The sequence below is a fragment of the Polyodon spathula genome, chromosome 4 (genome assembly GCF_017654505.1).
Source record: "Polyodon spathula isolate WHYD16114869_AA chromosome 4, ASM1765450v1, whole genome shotgun sequence".
In the NCBI taxonomy this organism is placed as follows: Eukaryota; Metazoa; Chordata; class Actinopteri; order Acipenseriformes; family Polyodontidae; genus Polyodon; species Polyodon spathula.
This window is the reverse complement of record NC_054537.1, coordinates 75,881,192-75,898,609: the sequence shown is the minus strand read 5'-3', so window position 1 is coordinate 75,898,609 and position 17,418 is coordinate 75,881,192. Positions and strand designations below refer to the sequence as shown.

The following is a 17,418-nucleotide window of genomic DNA, read 5'->3' as shown; positions in this document are numbered from 1 at the left end:
TTAAAACAACTGAAGTTTACATTTGTGCAATGCAGAGAGTGATAGAAACTTTTAAATAGAACAAATTGCCTGCTCTTTACCACCTGCTAGACTGCACGTTTGTAAATAATACCCAGTGCAAACCGGTGCCACATCCAATAAATAACTGTACCCGAGACAATTTTTCAAAGACAACTACTGTAACCTCAAGCCATTCTGCTAGCAACACGACATGCTTTCCAGCCTTCTTTCTTTGTCTCAAATCACATTGAAAGCTTTACTTTATCCCTATTCTTGCTGGTTCTCTCACTCAATTGTTTAAACTGATAAAATAAGAGTACTTTATAAGGTGGAAGATTCCTCACCTTTAAACCCCATGTTTTCTCAAAGATTATCAGTAAAGCATTACATCAATGTTCTGTTGGGGAGAGGTCAGATTAAAACTAATCTCCTTAAGCCAGTTGTTGGGCATCCCTGATCATTTGCCAGCTGGCTAAATCAAAGGTTATCCAGGTATTTTTCTTCCTATAAAACAAGAAACACACTCACTCTCTACAGCACTGTGGGAAACAAAATAAATTTCTTCAAACTCATCTATAATTTCCAAACTGTCCGAGTCCCTGACACACATCTGGAATTTCCACTCTGGCAAAATTAGTTGAAAGCGAGTGAGAAAAGGTGGGCCAAATGGCCTTTTCTCATTTTAGAATGTTGTTTCACCTTTCTTAATCTTTAAAAAAACCTTCCTTTTTAACACCTCCCAATCAATTTTAATGTACTGTCCAGTTAAATCTGTCTATACTTTATGCAGCAGATAATACTGTTTACAAAATAATGTTTATATTAAACCGAAATGCCCAGTTCCCAACACAGCTGTTTATCAAATGTCTTCATATATTAGATTTTTTAAAAAGTGTTGAAAATGGGACAATAAGCGCAAACAGCATGCTCTTTAAATTTCCCAACTGTATATTCGGAGAATAGCTGACAGTATGGTTAGCACGTCACAAAAAGCAGAAATTCACAGCATGTAAGCAAAGAGAAACCTCAGCATTAAAGCTGTGAACTTACCTAAAAGCCTCTGCTACACAGACACTGGGAGGTTCTTGGTCATTTCCCTTTACTTAGATCAAGGCTCACTGTCATCAATTATGCCAGTGATGTAAGATTGCTGTTTACCAACATTCACTTGTTGTGTCTTGTTTACACATGGATACCCTACAGTAAAATTCACAAAACAGCATGCAGTGTCTACAAATAAAGACAGAAAATGATAAAGATATTAACATAGAACAAACCTAAACAAGTATGCACTTGCAATATCCATGCAGCTTCTATACCATCAACTTATAACAATAAAGAGCATCTCATTTGCGGCACACAGCCTCCCACACTTAAATAGGTGCTATAAATATGCATCAATCCTTTCCTGCATTGATCCTGTCAGTGCAGACAAAATGTGCAGCACACCTGACAGCAGCTCACATTTGCAAACATGCTAGAAGCAAACCCAGCTCACAAAACACACAAGGTTTCAATCAGTTTGGTTCTGTTTTATTTACACCTGCAGCAAGTTGAATTACCAGACAGTTAACAGGTCATCCTCTATCTTAGATGCAAAGGCGCAACTGAACTGCCTCACCACAGTGAGTCATTCCCATACGTAAACTAACTCCCTCCCTCAAAGGGATTCTAGGAGTCCACCCCTGCTATCTCTCCATAGTAACAGTAGCTATAGTAAGGACTACCCATGTGTTACGCAACCTGACAGAATATGAAACATTGCCTGCAGGCTACAGATGTCAGCAGTCGTCCTCTCCACCCCCACCTGCTTGCTTGTGCCCTGTCTACGCAGACAAGACTTAAAGGTAAAGATCCCTTATTTACATTTGAGGTTTCAAAAGAAAGCTTAAGTCTGTGGTATTCTAATCGAACCAATTACTTGGACTAATTCAGTCCTAACTTGAATCAGCATCTTATAAACAAGCACACACATACACACACACAGAAACACATAATTCACTGCCAGGTAGCAGCTTTGCAGTCATACAAAGAAGCCTATAGGCAGCATATGAAATCCCTTTACAGTCATAATACTGCAAACAGCAAGGGAGTGTTTCATTTTGTTTGTTTGTTTTTTTGTAGTTATTTCTAGGGAATAAGCGCTATGCTTGGCATAATGAAATACTAAATAAACATACCTAAGTTTATTTTTTTAACATACTACATTTCACGATAATTTCTATTGGGGAATATCATAAACAAAATAATAAAGATAACACACTACAGTTTATATTAATATGTTGAAAATAATTTTGTGTACTTATGAATCTACAGTACAGTGCATGGTATCAATTTGCCATTTTTCTAAATAACATTTTCCTCAGTACACAAGAATACTCAACCTACATCATTTCTCAAAAGCAAAACAAAACAACAAAAATGCATTCTGGGTTAAACAGGGCTTCTTTGCCCTTTGCCATCAAAGACTGGCATGGTTACATCATCGAAAACATGGGCAATGAAAGGGTATTACATAAAGACAGATAAGCACATCCATCAGCGAGTGCTGTGCGGTCACTGTCTCCCTCAAATAATGGGAGGTCATGGTAATAACTAGCTACATATAATGCCTTTCTGTAACTTGGTTACAGTACCCATATCTATTTTTAAAAACAGAAACATGCTTACAAATATCAGCCCAAAACCTTGAGTTTATACCCTGGTCTGGTCAGTACAGGCACTGGGCAAGTTTGCCAGTTATGCTCCACTAGGGACGCATTTCCCTATTAGAGAAGGAGGACAAAGTAGACACTTCAGAGTTTGATGGCTGTGAAAAATGTGACATGGACCATGAAATCTGGTTTGTTTTGTGACTTTTACCCTGTACTAAAATACAATTAAGTTATATGTACCATTACAGGTTCAATTAAAAAAAAAAAAAAAAAAACACCTCATCATGAACTGAACACACATTTTCTACTGTTAAATTCTGATAACCCAAAGTCCATAATTTTGGGTCAAGAAATCAACGCGAGAGGGTAAACCAATGTCCCTGTGCAGTGGACAGCTACCCCATTGAGTCACACAGAAATTAGAAATGTGGGTGTAATTTTTGACCCAGATCTTTCATTTTAATCCCACATTAGGAACATAACTAAAGTGTCCTTTTTCCATCTAAGAAATATTGCTAAATTAAGATGCTTTCTCTCAGCACAGGATGCTGAGAGGCTGATACATGTAACTTCTAGAATAGATTACTATAATGCTCAATTTTCTGGTGTTCCAAACTACTGTGTTTCGTCCAGATTGCAGCATGTGCAAACGCTGTTGCCTAATGAAAACAAGACAGTTTGATCATATTACGCTAGTATTGGCATCCGTACATTGGCTCCCAATACAATACAGGAATGATTTTAAAGTCCTGCTTATAACCTATAAAGCAATAAATGGGTTAGCTCCTTCCTACCTGAGTGATTTATTGGTCCCATATGTTCCTGATCGGCTGCTCCGATCTCAGGATGCTGGGTACCTCACCGATCCAAAATTAAAATAGAAAAAGAAAAAAAAAGAACACCGGTGGTAGAGGGTTCGGCTACAGGGCCCCTAGATTGTGGAACAAATTGCCAGTCTTTGAGGGAGGCACCAACTCTGGCAGTTTTTAAAACTATGCTGAAGACATTTTTATAGTCTATCATATACATGACTACTACTATTGCCATTTTACTGTATGTTTTATTGTTTTTATTTTTTATCATACTTCTGTATTTTATTGTATTTAATGAATCTGTTGGACTGCTTCTAATGCTTAATGCTCTGTCAATTTTCATGTTTTGTCCATGTGAAGCGCTCTGTGGCAACTTGTTAAATAAATGGATTGATTAATTAATTGACTGATACTTGACAGCAGCCAGTAACCTGGCTCTAACTCAATTATTGGTAGACAAAGGCATCCGGGGCAGGTTTAGTTGACCTACCGTTCTCAACTAGTAGTGCCGTTAGGCGTGTCAAATTAGACCTAGATTTTAAAAATGCAACAATCACTACTGCAGCGGATCATGTAAAACAATTTAGAACCCACATACAGTGCTCCTTCGCTGTAATGCGGGTCTCGGGGGACACACAATATGAGTGTTGTAACTGAAGAACGTTATTAAACGGGGGAGGGGGGTGCTGCAGGACACAACACTCATCTTATAGAAAAATTCTTATAGAAGCCCCTTTTTCAGGATGACCTTTTCGATTAAATTGTTTCAGGACTCACAATACTGCTCATCAATGAACAAGTACATTGGCAAGTTAAAAAGGGATGCTTCGTTCACGCTTGATTTAACTTTGAAGACAAAACTTAGGTGAACAGTGTCCCGAGTGCAGAAATGTTTTTACACCTTCTTTATCCACCACTAGATTAGAGCAACATAGTTGGGCGGTTTTTTTTTCTACAGTATATGAAAACATTAAATTAATCCCACGCAAGTGAAGCACGTATTATTATTATTATTATTATTATTATTATTATTATTATTATTTAGGAGAATCATACAGTAATAACTATATTACACTTGGCAATTCAGTAGCAATTTGCGTGCTGGCTATTATTAATATTTTAATTGTTCTATGTTGTATTGTTTCTGTATAATCATATGTGCACTGGACTTGTTCATAAGATTGTCTTTCTTGAAACAAAAACACACATGTAACAAAATAAATGTCATAATCAATATTGCCTTTCACCATACACATTTCATAACTTGCCACTTTTACATTACACATCTGACTAAAATACAAAATAAAATAACTCCTTTTGTTTGCAGTAAGTTCTATTGTTATGATTGCAAGTCTGCATACTGATGATGACTTTGTCCTTCTCCAAATCAAAATGATCTGTTGATTGTCTAAAGCCACATCATTAAATATTTTCATTTAACACGTCTATTTATTTTATAATGTATATTACATATTAAAAAAAAAAAAAAACATTTAATACCCATAATTACTTTTTCCCTAATACACTTTTCTTTTTTTTGTTTTGTTACAGTTCTCAGAAAACATTTGACTTCTCTCTGCTGCTGTCAGTGCCACTTATTTTTTATCCTTCAAATCTCCATGCCACTTTCTGCCTCCTATGCGCCATTCAACCACAAATTCCTCTGTGGTTTTGCTCCTCTAGCATCAATGTCTCTGGCTTGCTCCTACTTTCTTGACACTGAGCCGGTTCTGCCTTTCTCTCTCTCAACACCACTGCCAAATTAATCGTATACACTCCTGCAGGCAACAGTGCATGGGGGAAGTCATTTGCAGCCAGCTACTCATGTGGCTGGTTACTGTTTTATTGGTGTGTCAACACTTGGCAATTATTGCTAGTAATTTTTCTAGTCTACATTTGGCAATTTGGTAGTGATATTGGTTGCAATTTTATGGCAATTCAACATGGTGCTATCCAAGATTGTGGCTGCAGTAGCATTACTGCCTATTGTATTAACGACGATGAGACTGAAATGAAGACCCAAAAAAGTGGAAAATGTGGACAAAAGGGTACTTGTCTGCCATGCAAAGATGGCAACAAGGAACCTTCCAAAATTTAATGGCAGAGCTTGCTTTAGAAGATCACCATTACAGTAGATGGCTTTGGTTAGATTTGATGGTTGATCTCACAGCGCCCCGAATACAAAAGCAAGACACACACTTCAGGAAGTGTATTTCTGCTTCAGAAAGACTGGCAGTTACTTTGAGGTTTTTAGCTAAATGTAATTAAACTAATAGACTGGCCATGTTAATTTTGTTTACAAGACCAATTTATAGGGGACGCAGTGGCCTGATGCAACTTAATATTTTGCATTACTCAAACTATACAAAATTACACGGTAATGGTTTCGTACTATTATTATTGTTATTAGTAGTAGAAATTATTTTGTTGTCATTTAATACAGATTCAATGCAAATAAACATGCATATTTAATTTTTGCACACATTTGTCTGGATAATCATTCATTACTTTGATTTTGAGTTGTTATTTTGCATTTCTACAGCCTATGCTTGGCACACCATGCTACCACGACTCACCTATTTCGCTCCAGATGTTGCACAGCACGTACATTAACTGTATCTTGCGTCCTGTGTGAATTGGCCTAAATTGTACTTTTACAACTCCTTATTAATCAATACGTACAGAATTATATTGTATTGTAATTTGTTTTCCCCAGTTATCTGTTGATTATAACAAACATACTTACAGACATGTAATAATTATGATTACTCATGAAAGATTCTTATAGAAGCCCCTTTTTCAGGATGACCTTTTCGATTAAATCGTTTCAGGACTCACTCAGGTGTTTTTTTTTTTCCTACAGCATATGAAAACATTAAATTAATCCCACACAAGTGAAGCATGTATTAATAAATAATAATAATAATAATAATAATAATAATAATAATATTTAGGAGAATCATACAGTAATAGCTATATTACATTTGGCAATTCAGTAGCAATTTGCGTGCTGGCTATTATTAATACTTTAAATGTTCTATGTTGTATTGTTTCTGTATAATCATATGTGCACTGGACTTGTTCATAAGATTGTCTTTCTTGAAACAAAAACATACATGTAACAAAATAAATGTCATAATCAATATTGCCTTTCACCATACACATTTCATAACTTGGCACTTATATATTGCACTTACAAAGAAAATCTGTATACAAGCGCACATCCATTCCACAACGTTTGCATTTCTACACTGAAATATTTATTTATCCTTTAGCAGTGTTCTTCAATTGGCAGCCGGCGGACCAAATCAGGCCAGTGAGAGCCTTCCGTCTGGCCCATCGGGTGTCCACTGTCCATTACAAATGCTAGTTGCAGATACACACAGTTGAAAGGTCACTGATATCTACAGGGCATTTGTGTCCCCTAACAAGCGATACTTATTGGCAACAGGCCATAATATAGGAACAAACGATCACTGCACTTTAGCTGGCAATAACCCTTCTCCTTCCTTGTTTACAACTCATTCTGTATGTAAGCTACCCTCAAATCAATAAACCTTAGTTTAGTCAAAACCTCGGTATGCACATTCATTCCCCATTCACATCTGTAGGCCTACACTCCATAACCTGATGGTGATTCTTTTTTTTTTTCAAGTTTACTATTATTATTTAAAATCTTTTAGTCTTCAAATAATTACTTATCTCCTGTAACTTCTACCTTTCCTCTCTCTTTCTGTAGATGGAATTACATCAAAATGGCCTCCCTAGGTCAATTCCCATGGTTTGTGTAGAAATGCAAAAAAATATATTTGGGGGAGGGTTCTGTCTGGTGTCCGACCAGCGTTGCCAGACGTATGATAATTATCGTATTTGTAGAATTATTTCAAACCCTTGTACGATCGATAATTGCAAAAATGGCCAAATGTACGATAATTCTGGCAAGTCCAAAAAGTATTCAACCTTCAATTTCCAGTTTAAATTTTCTAAGACTTTTCTCAGTCTGCTGCACAGATTATGACCTTCTACGTCAGCACGTCACGCAGCCACGGACTTCAGCAGCTGCACAGATGTGCAGCTTCAATGAAGTGCGACTCGCTACCTCGTGGCGGTGGAGAAGTGTGATGACTAAGCATAGTAAAATATATTTTAAATATCTGAAAGCTAGTAGATAAGCAACATGAATACTGACTACACAGAATGAACATAACTGCATTATATACAATAGAACATTGTAAATGCACAGATAAATAACTAAATAAATAACATAGTGCAAGACGAAGTACCTAATGCAATAGTTTACAAATGAAGCAAAAAACAGTGTGGGTAACCAAAACATGTAAGGGGCAGAATTACAATACATAGAATTGAACAGCGAAAAGAAACAAAAGTAGAAAAAGCATAATAATGAATCTAATTGCTTGCAGTACAACAAAGAGTTAAACAAAAGGTGATTGTGATCAGTGGGTGGTGTGGAGTTATTCAGCATAGTGCTTGTGATACAGTTTATATGACGTCACATATTAAGGATGGAAAAAAACACAACATGTTCTATATTCTAAATTTTACAATGTATGATATTTGTTTTCTGAAAATACGATATTTTTGCAGTTCCAATATGATATTTCCACTTTTCAGATCTGGCAATGTTCTGTCCGACTCAGTGTGTGCAAAGTGTGACACGGAATTAATCCTGCCACGTTCGAAGCTCCATCACTGATCTAAAAATATAACTATATTTAGATCTGCAAACTCCATCTAGCGAAACACGTTAGGTTTATGGCACAGGGACGCTGCTATTTACGACATCCAAGCAGCACTGGGAAGCTTGAACTTCCAATAAGCAGTAAAACGGCTTATACTGTGATTAATGCAAGCACCATTTTCAACGCAGATGAGTGCAGAAACACAATTTTGATGAGGACAGCAACATGTTTTGCCAAGTTTGTGTTTCTAAAAAAAACAAAAACAAACAAAAAAAGAAACCACAACAACAATCACGGTCGGGTGTCAGAACTACAGGGCATCTACCTTGGAACGAAATGCTGTTCTTGAAAATGACGCCGATACCACAATAATGAGAATGCTCCACCGGGCATTGAAACATAGTAAGATGCTATTTGCTAGACCAAAACAGTCGTGCCTACCTGATTAGTTATGCCTGGACTATCAACTGGCAATCGATTAGTTTTGGACTGGAGAGAGAGCGCAAGAACAGCAGAGTAAGGGCCTGTTCACACAGCGGCTTTTTTTCCCCCATATTCAGTACAGTTCAGATGGGAGAACAGTGTGAACAGCAAAGTTTGATTGGTAAATGAACCGAACCGAACCAAACTGAGAACGCCTAGGCCCCCAGATCCTGGGCCAAAACATTGGTTTTGCCCCAGGAGCTTCAGTCAAAATGATCCTTGGCCACTTTCACCCATGCTTCTGACACGAAAAATGATTCTAATGTATTTTAGGCGTGCCCACACAAAGTGGTGTGTAGCCCCCCCCCCCCCCAACACCAAACACTGACCAAAGAAAATAAAAATACAGCATCCTGCTCCTATCTATACAGGTATGAAAGGGATCTAACAAAGCAGTATTTTTTTCTACCAGCACAGGTGATAAAAAACATGGCTTCCTATTCCAGACACTCCTAAATCTGCAAAAGGCGAGAGGATGTTTTTAAGTGGAAAAAAAACCTCACATAAGCAAGTTCTGAGTCATATGAATTACTGTAAAGCACTGGGTCTTGTTGACATCTCAACACTAACTAAAAAAATGAAACGCTAAAGCAAGTTCTCAGACACTGTCTACTCAGTTCTGAATCATTTTGTAAACCTTCATGTTTGCCACAGTAAAGTTTCAACAGTTATTTTGATATTGTGTTTTGCTGTTGCTATTTTGCAGTATACATCACCCTTTATAAAAGCAAGCAGTAGAGCACCATATGTAGATTGTGACCTTTTGTTTTCATGCTAAACAATTTGTAAAAGTAAGTTTGACGGTAACTCAAAAGTTTCCTCTCCTACCTCTAAAAATAATACATGCGTCATAATCATACACGTATTTGCAGTTCATACTCTTTCAAGAGCATTAACTCTGAGGTTCTACTTTACCACAAAATGGTATTACAATTAATTACAGTATTAAAAAAAAAAAAAAAATCTACTTTTAATTTATTTTTCCAGTATAGTTGAACATTGGCACTTTATTCATCTATGCCTGTATTGTATCCATGCCTGGCCAACAGAATGGAAATGGAAACATGTCCTGATTGGCTTGGGAAAAGGTCCAACACCAAGCTTGAAGTGCACAATAAATGGCTTGGAATATACTTTGCATAGCAACTGAAGAGGTTCATTTGTCATTGTGATTGTATTGTTGATTTCAAATATACCTTATAAGCCTGCTATTAAATGCAGTAGAAATAAAAATAGTTTCTAAAAAATTAATTATCAATAATAGTGGAATATACAGCACACCAAGTTAAAGACTGCAGTGTTTTGTTGGCTGTGTTTAGTTCAGGCGGTAATCTAAACATTTTAATTATGTCATGTTCCGTTTGTGCAATGAGGACAGTAGTACTGTGAACCATTACCCAACAAGGTTTTGCCATCTGCCCTGTTTTCAAATGTTTATAACAAAACTGTTCAACAGTTTTATATTCCATTGTCCTTTACATTCTGTACATTGAGTAGAATAAAAAGATAATTACAGGAGGATGTCAAAAGAAATTTACGTTGCAATATGCATTTTTTTTTTTTTTTTTTTGCAACAGCAATGGAAATACTGTTTACCTAACATAAATGGTTGCATTACTGAATACAGAGAGCACATACTGTTTTAACTTTATATACATATGAATTATATTAACTATAGAATATTTCCTGCAATATGCAATACTTACTGTATTTGTCAATGGAAGGGATTTGTCTTTAAAACTATTAAACAACAATTTATGAAGATGATTTTTTTTGCACTTGGAATCATGTCAAATCGAGCAGTCAATGTTCCACGGAGGTTTCCATTAAGCAGATGTTATTGAACCTATTTCTGTTTTTAAAATCTGTTGTAGTTACAGTTGCTAAAAACCTTCCCTCGATATACCCCCGGTAGAGAAATTCCCAACACTGTACACTGGTTGCTTTATACACATTTACATGCTGAGGAAATACCTTACAGGTTAAGCAAAGAACAACAACATGAACCTACAAGTAAAGTTTAACCCTTTAAGACACTGACCAGGTCAGGAAAAAATAATACTGCCTCTACAGGTCCAAATCATTGCACAACTAAAGGTAAGAAGAAGATTCAGAAGCATTAAAAACAGCTTTGTCCCGAGGCTCATGTTTACTGGCACAACGAGTTTCTTAATTATATTGTGATTTGTTTTTAGACAACAAAGTAACAGTGAAATTACTCCCACCTTTACCGAAAAAATGCAACCCCCATCACCAACAGTAATTAATTCACAAGTCATAATGTTATTTGAGGTTTTGATGGCTCAGCTGAACTGGCTACTTTAAATATACAATTGATTGGGTTGTTTGTTCTAGACTTCTCTCAAAAGGAAAGCAAAATAATAAAATCTGTAACAATGTACACTTTTCTAGCCAATAATTACTCCGAGATATTAAAAGGTATACTGAGCCATTCATCTTCTCTTGGCAAATACCAATATAATTAATACTCACAGTAGCATCACATTATTGCTACACCTGAGGAACACAAAAGTCACAGGAGGGCTCTAGTCTAGCTACAATATTACACATAAAATACAGGCATTGTTTGGGCTCCATTTTAAAAGGATTGTGGAGGGGCTAATGAATGTTTTGTACAAATCCCTACATTAAGTAGTTGTTTTTATTTCTTACACCTGTAGCTATAAACATAAATTAGTATGATCTTTCACAGTTTTTATATTTTTTACAAGACTTATATTTTTTATTGGCAATTGGAAAGATTCAATCATATATATTGCAGATGTACAGTATAAAGTACAGTATACTGCATATTTTGTTAAAATCAAGCTACTATAGACAGTTCAATCATAAAGCTTGTTTTAGATCATCCATTTTCTGTATGTGTCCCACCTCTTTTTGCTCAAAAGAGCCAAATGCCCAACAATTTGGTATGGTTTATATATTTCTTAAGGGAGCTTGTGTTTGAAAACAAGACACAACAACTATATATAGTAGCGACACAAATTACGGAAACAACAATTAAGTTAAAAGTTGTCCATTTTCCTCACTCAGACCTTACCTACTAAATATATTGGTATCTCTGAATATATAATTATCTACTTTTTAAAAATATGCAAAAGATTTTAATGAGCAGTCTTTACCACAAATTCAGTGGTAGCCCAAATACAGTAACTTACGGTATTGAATCATTCTATGACGAAATCACCCCCAAAAAGATCTGAAACCCTGCCATCTCCCAATTTAATCCAAACTTGGTTCTTAGGCTTGTTTCAAGTAAACAAGTTCAAATGTACATTTTTAGACTGATTAGGTCAAAAGGTCAAAAGTTATAGAGGTGCTCCCTCTTAACCTTAACCAACCTTTTACTCAAAAATTGTTTGTGTTACAGTCTTGTGACCTGCCTCCACCCCACCACCACCATCCTTGACTTTTTTCACCCACAAATGATGTGTTATTCATTTACTTATGTCATTTGATTCTAATTAAATGTTTGTTACCTGAAATTATTCAGGTTTCTTAGAAATGGGGGGGGTGCAGGTTAGGAATTTTTCAAAGCAAAAATATTACCTTTGTATTTTTTTAGCTTTGTATTTTTGGAGTTTCACCCAAAGGTCAAAGGTCAAACAATTTGTTAAGGTGTAACTTCTGCTTTGTTTTCTTTCTTTCAGACTGTAGCACAAAACGTTTTTGAGTAAAAGGTTGGTTAACGGTAAGGGGGGTAAGTACCCATCAACCACATTTTGACCTCTCTATAACTTTTGACCCCTTCACCTGATCAGCCTAAATCATAAATTTGAGCTTATTTGCCTGAAACAACCTCAAAAACAACTTTGGTGTAAATTGGAGATGGTAGGGTGTAACCTGTTGAGTGATTTGTCACAGAATTATCCTGTTAGCAATGTGACATTTTCTCTATATTGTACTCTCAAATAGGTTTCTGGCAAAGGACTGTCAAGGACAACAGCACATTGAATATTATAGTAGTCTTGGCAGTCACCACAGGAAAATATGTTTTGGGGTAAAATTGCAATCAAATACTTCACCCAGTCATTCCGCATTGGTATTAAATATTTAGGGTACCACTGAACTTGTGAGATGGATTACTCATTAAAATCTTTAGCATATTTTTTAAAGAGAACAATGGCCTATTCAGTGTAACCAAGATATTTAGTGAGCAAGTCGTCTGAGTAACATTATCCGGCAACTAACTCCCCATCCCCAGTTGTACTGTTTCCCTAGAAAAAAAGAGAACGTTTCCAGGTACCATCTGCGTATTTTTAATGATTATATATTTAGGGATACCAATATATTTAATAAGTAAGAGGTCCAAGTGAGGAAATATAGGTAATACAATCACCACCCACAGTCGTTCTGTATTAATTTGTATTAAATAAACAACTTCTCAAAAGGAAGAGGAAGTGCATTCAGAACATATGCTTGGAGGCACGCAGCACAATGCTGTGCACATTCTTCATTTATTCATGAAACCAGACTTCAATTTCATTTAAACATTTTAAACATGCCAAGCAGGAAACAATTTTTTTGGCTCGGGTGTGTAAGTGTGAAAAGGTACCAAACCCAAAACAGTACTAAAGTCAACACACATTATAGGGAAACCATAATGCACAGTGGCTACACAAAGTATTAAAAAAGCATCAATATTAAGGATGGAACCATGTTGATCGGCATGTTGTTAAACAAAGCCCCCTACACAATATACAACATTAAAGATATGGTATATGTTTTATATTATATGGGGTACATATAATATAAATCAGTTAAATATATAATTTGGTTCTATTCTACCAATATTGTACTTCAATGTTCAAGACTGCATTCTTGCAGAGCAGCTCTGTGCAGCTGAGTGAAAGATGAAGATGACACAAAGCATCTAGGACAGGTAAAGTCAAGTAGTTGTTTTTCCAACTTCATGTAGTCAAAGCACTTTAATTCACAGTAACAATACACATTACTTGAATGCAATATTTTGATTTATTTTATATTTTCCAAAGGTTATGCAATTGTATTATTAGAGCGGAGGGCTACACTAGTGTAATGTGTACATATTTCAGTGGAATCCATTATTACAATCTTCCAAGTTTTGCTTGGTTATCGATCTGTTATTTTTGTTAGAATTTTTGTGAAATAAGTAAACATAACAGCAATAACTTACCTTTCAGGTTTTTAGGATTATTCTGTTTTGTTCGAGGCATTTTTTATTTCCGATCACTGGTACATTATTGATGAAGGAAGAGGACAGCCTCCTATTACTCTCTTGAACAACATCAAATCATCGGTCTAAAAGAAAAAAGAAAGAAAAATGAAGTGGAACAAAACATTATAAATAGTTTTCACACATTTTACCTTTAGGTTTATTGATGACAACATCTACAACCAGCAGCGCATAAAGTTAATAGATTACCTACAAATCAGCTGTGGTGACTTTTTTTTTTTTTTTTTTAACCAAAATAGGTAAAATCTTAGTTTAATAAACATTTCTTATTGTACCTTGCACACTACTGTGATTTTGGAATTCATTACTTTGATTTGCTAACTTTTTTTTTTTCTGTAGGTTAAAATGGCAGCAACCTGTGATAGTTACTGTTGGGGGGACACCTGCCCTTCATCCATTGCAAAGCAATGTAAAGCAGTCATCTCTGAAACGCATCTGCTGTAGTGCAATCAGTACCACAACATTTACAGATTATATGGGTGGTACAGTATATGACGAAACGCATCCTGTGTGCAGTGGCTTTTAAACCTCTATAGGATTTACGTAGCAAATTGAACCATTCAAACCAGGTTTTACTGTGAGTTTACCATAACTGGTCACAGATTATTTATTCACTAAAGAATGCCTTAGAAAACTCACAATAAAAATACAGCTTTCCACAATATGATGTATTTATAGTAATAGTTCTTAAATTTCAAAGCATGACAATTGGCATTTCAGTAATTTCCTTTTTTTTTTTTTTAATGGGGTGGGGGGGGGGTATTTTTGTTTGTATGTATTGGTGAGAAAATGAATACACACATTTATTGCAAAATTATCTGTTCGGGGGGGGTTGTTTTTAACTAAAGCAAGTCATGCTGAAACAGACAAAGAAGTCTGTGCTAGACAAGGCTCTAAAACGATCCATTTCTGGTGCAGGCTCAGGGGTTAAATCACGCTTTGCATTTTCGTTTACTCTCAGTAAAAACAATTGCGCGGGATTAAACTATATATTTTTTATACCACTAGTAGAATATAAATGTGGTTGAGGGGAGGAGCCTGGGAAAACCCCTCTGCAACAACAGCGTAAAACTAAAAGGCAATTCCCAATACTAGAAAAGGAAGAAAAAAAACTCATATACAATAGATTAAAACAGTTGTGACTTTCTCTAAGGTGCCGTATCAACTACATTAAATAAAACCATCACCACGAATTAAAAATAAAAACAATGAATTTACAAATAACATCGACAACTGAAATAAAAAAAGAAAAAAAAAAAAACTGCATTAAATCTCACCAAAACATGCAACGTTGCTTGCAACGATTGATAAGTGGCCTGTTGGTTTAGGAGACCACATTATATTATCACGACTGCATCACTGCCGTTATCATCGAAAAATGAATAGACATGTTTTTTTTTTTTTTTTTTTTTTTGCAGCTTAAACAAACAATTGACCTCTTCATATTTCCAACGTCCTGACTTGATAAGCATACACACCACCTACTCACACAAATGCACCCAAAACATATTAACGCACTAAAAAGGCAATTGTTGGAAACCTAAACAGTCATACTTACGAGACTTCAGTTTAATAAATCTCAGTTTTTTGGGTTTTTTTTGTTTGTTTTTTTGTAATAAACGTTTACGGTAATTAAGGTCTGTTTTTTCTTTACCTTCTCTTACTTTCTATTGCAGGAAACAGGCAGGCCCACTGACGTCAACGGGGGTCCCGTCCCCGCCTCCTAACTGCAGAAACGTAAGAAGGGTGGTTTGTGACATACGCACATCATTAAAGCAAACACTTTTTTACAAATTTTAATTAATTTAAAAAAAAAAAAAAAAAAAAAAAAAGAACCACACAGGAGTAAATAAATAATCGTAACTCAGGTCTTCCCGATTTTTGTAACATTACGTAAGACAATTCGTTATTATAGATGCGAGTTGTGTGTCTTGGTCCCCTTACTAACCTCCCTTTTGTACATAGTTTGAGGACTGGCGGATATCCCGGAGGTTCCTTGTTGTCAGGTCACGATGTGTCCCTTCACTACCAACTGGGCTTTCCCATTCAGATATCCCTTAATCCAACAGCCCAACTCTTGGTAAGGTTAAACTCTGGTTTTAGTTAGTAGGAGACAGAAACACTTCTCCTGTTGCCAATGGAAGATTTTATAAACCGATGTAATTGATTGGATGTGTTTCAGAAGTTTAAAATTGCATTTGCGGTGCTTTGCCAAGCTTTAATGGAGGGGGGGAGGGGGTTGGATTACAGATCATTCATTGGTTTACGACATCAGCTGTTTCATTGGTAGGTACAAGTAAGGGCAGTGGTTTTCAACTCCATAAAGCATGCCATGCAGCCCTATATAAACACTAAACATTCTGTATAGACTGGAAGGCTTTTCTGATTTAGGAAGAAAAGTCAGTATTCTTTCTCCACTCTTTACAGAGACAGATAAAAATACTAAGTTATTGTCCGGTTTCCAAACGTACAAATTATTCTGTTTTTCGAGAGAACTACACTACAGTTTTTGTTTGTTTGTTTGTTTGTTTGTTTTTTTGTTTGTTTGTTTGTTTGTTTTAGTTTTATTTATTGTATTTGGGCCTGCTTTTTGGCACTTAGCATTTTCTGTGGAAAAAAAGGTAGCCAGGTTATTCTTTTGGTGTATTTCTTTTAAAATAATAATTTAAAAAAACAATGAACAGTACTGCATATGAACAGCACTATGCAGTCTCCTAGTGGACTTGTCACTCTAGGACATTTTCCATTGGCTCTAACAGCTTGTGACAGGGCAGTTCTCCATGTGGGCATGCCCTAAAGAAACCCGGGACCAGGGCCCTGAACATGACCCCACAGTCAAAGAGATCCTCCCTGGTGATCATGTAGATGGCCAGTCTAGCAAGAGCTAGGAGCAGATTCACCAGCTGGCCTCTCGCCTTGGTGGAGCCATGAACAGTAGTAGTCGTAGTAGTAGTAGTCCTATTTAAATGCCCACCATTTAGAGGACACTGGTCAACAAAGACTATCATGTCAACAGCTGACTCCGCATTGGTGTGCCCCAAAACTAAGTTGTAGTAGTAGTAGTCATAGTCGTAGTAGCCCAGGACTGAATAACTGGGGTCATTATTGAGGGGCACCTGAAGACCTAACAAGAGAAGCTCACAAGGGCCTGCCAGGTACCATATCTGACATCAGCCAGAGCCTATATCATATTTTGTATAATAGATTTACCAGAATTTAAAGGAAAAATAACAAATATTTTTTAGCCTTGGTTCTAAAATTAGGATCCACTTCCTTCCCGTCATTCAATTTGTAAAGTTAAATGTAAACAAACACACTCAAGATTCATCTTGCGTAGTTAAACCCTACAGCTATGGCCAGCTAATTTTGCTTCATAAAGTCAAATGAAACCTGCTGAATAATGTCATATTCACATATTGAATTGCATACCACTTTGTAGTTTTTCATATATTTAATGAAAAATTGAAAAATGTGACATTTGAAAATGTAACATGAAATACTGTACTGCTATTATGGCTTCCAGTAGATAT

General features: G+C 36.0%; 1 protein-coding gene across 3 annotated transcripts in view; it reads right to left on the bottom strand.

Moving 5' to 3' along the window:
• The window catches only part of LOC121314863 (zinc finger protein 40-like), an 83,628-nt gene extending 67,629 nt beyond the window's left edge, over positions 1-15,999 (bottom strand). For 2 of the 3 annotated variants that reach the window (XM_041248579.1, XM_041248581.1), the window contains exons 1-2: positions 15,447-15,999; positions 13,829-13,953 (exon numbers count right to left, since the gene is read on the bottom strand). In XM_041248579.1, the coding sequence (XP_041104513.1) occupies positions 13,829-13,868 (40 nt within the window). In that variant the 5' untranslated portion in view covers positions 13,869-13,953; positions 15,447-15,999. The remainder of the gene's footprint in view (positions 1-13,828; positions 13,954-15,446) is intronic. The other variant, XM_041248580.1, reaches the window with a different exon arrangement.
• Positions 16,000-17,418: the final 1,419 nt, after the last annotated feature.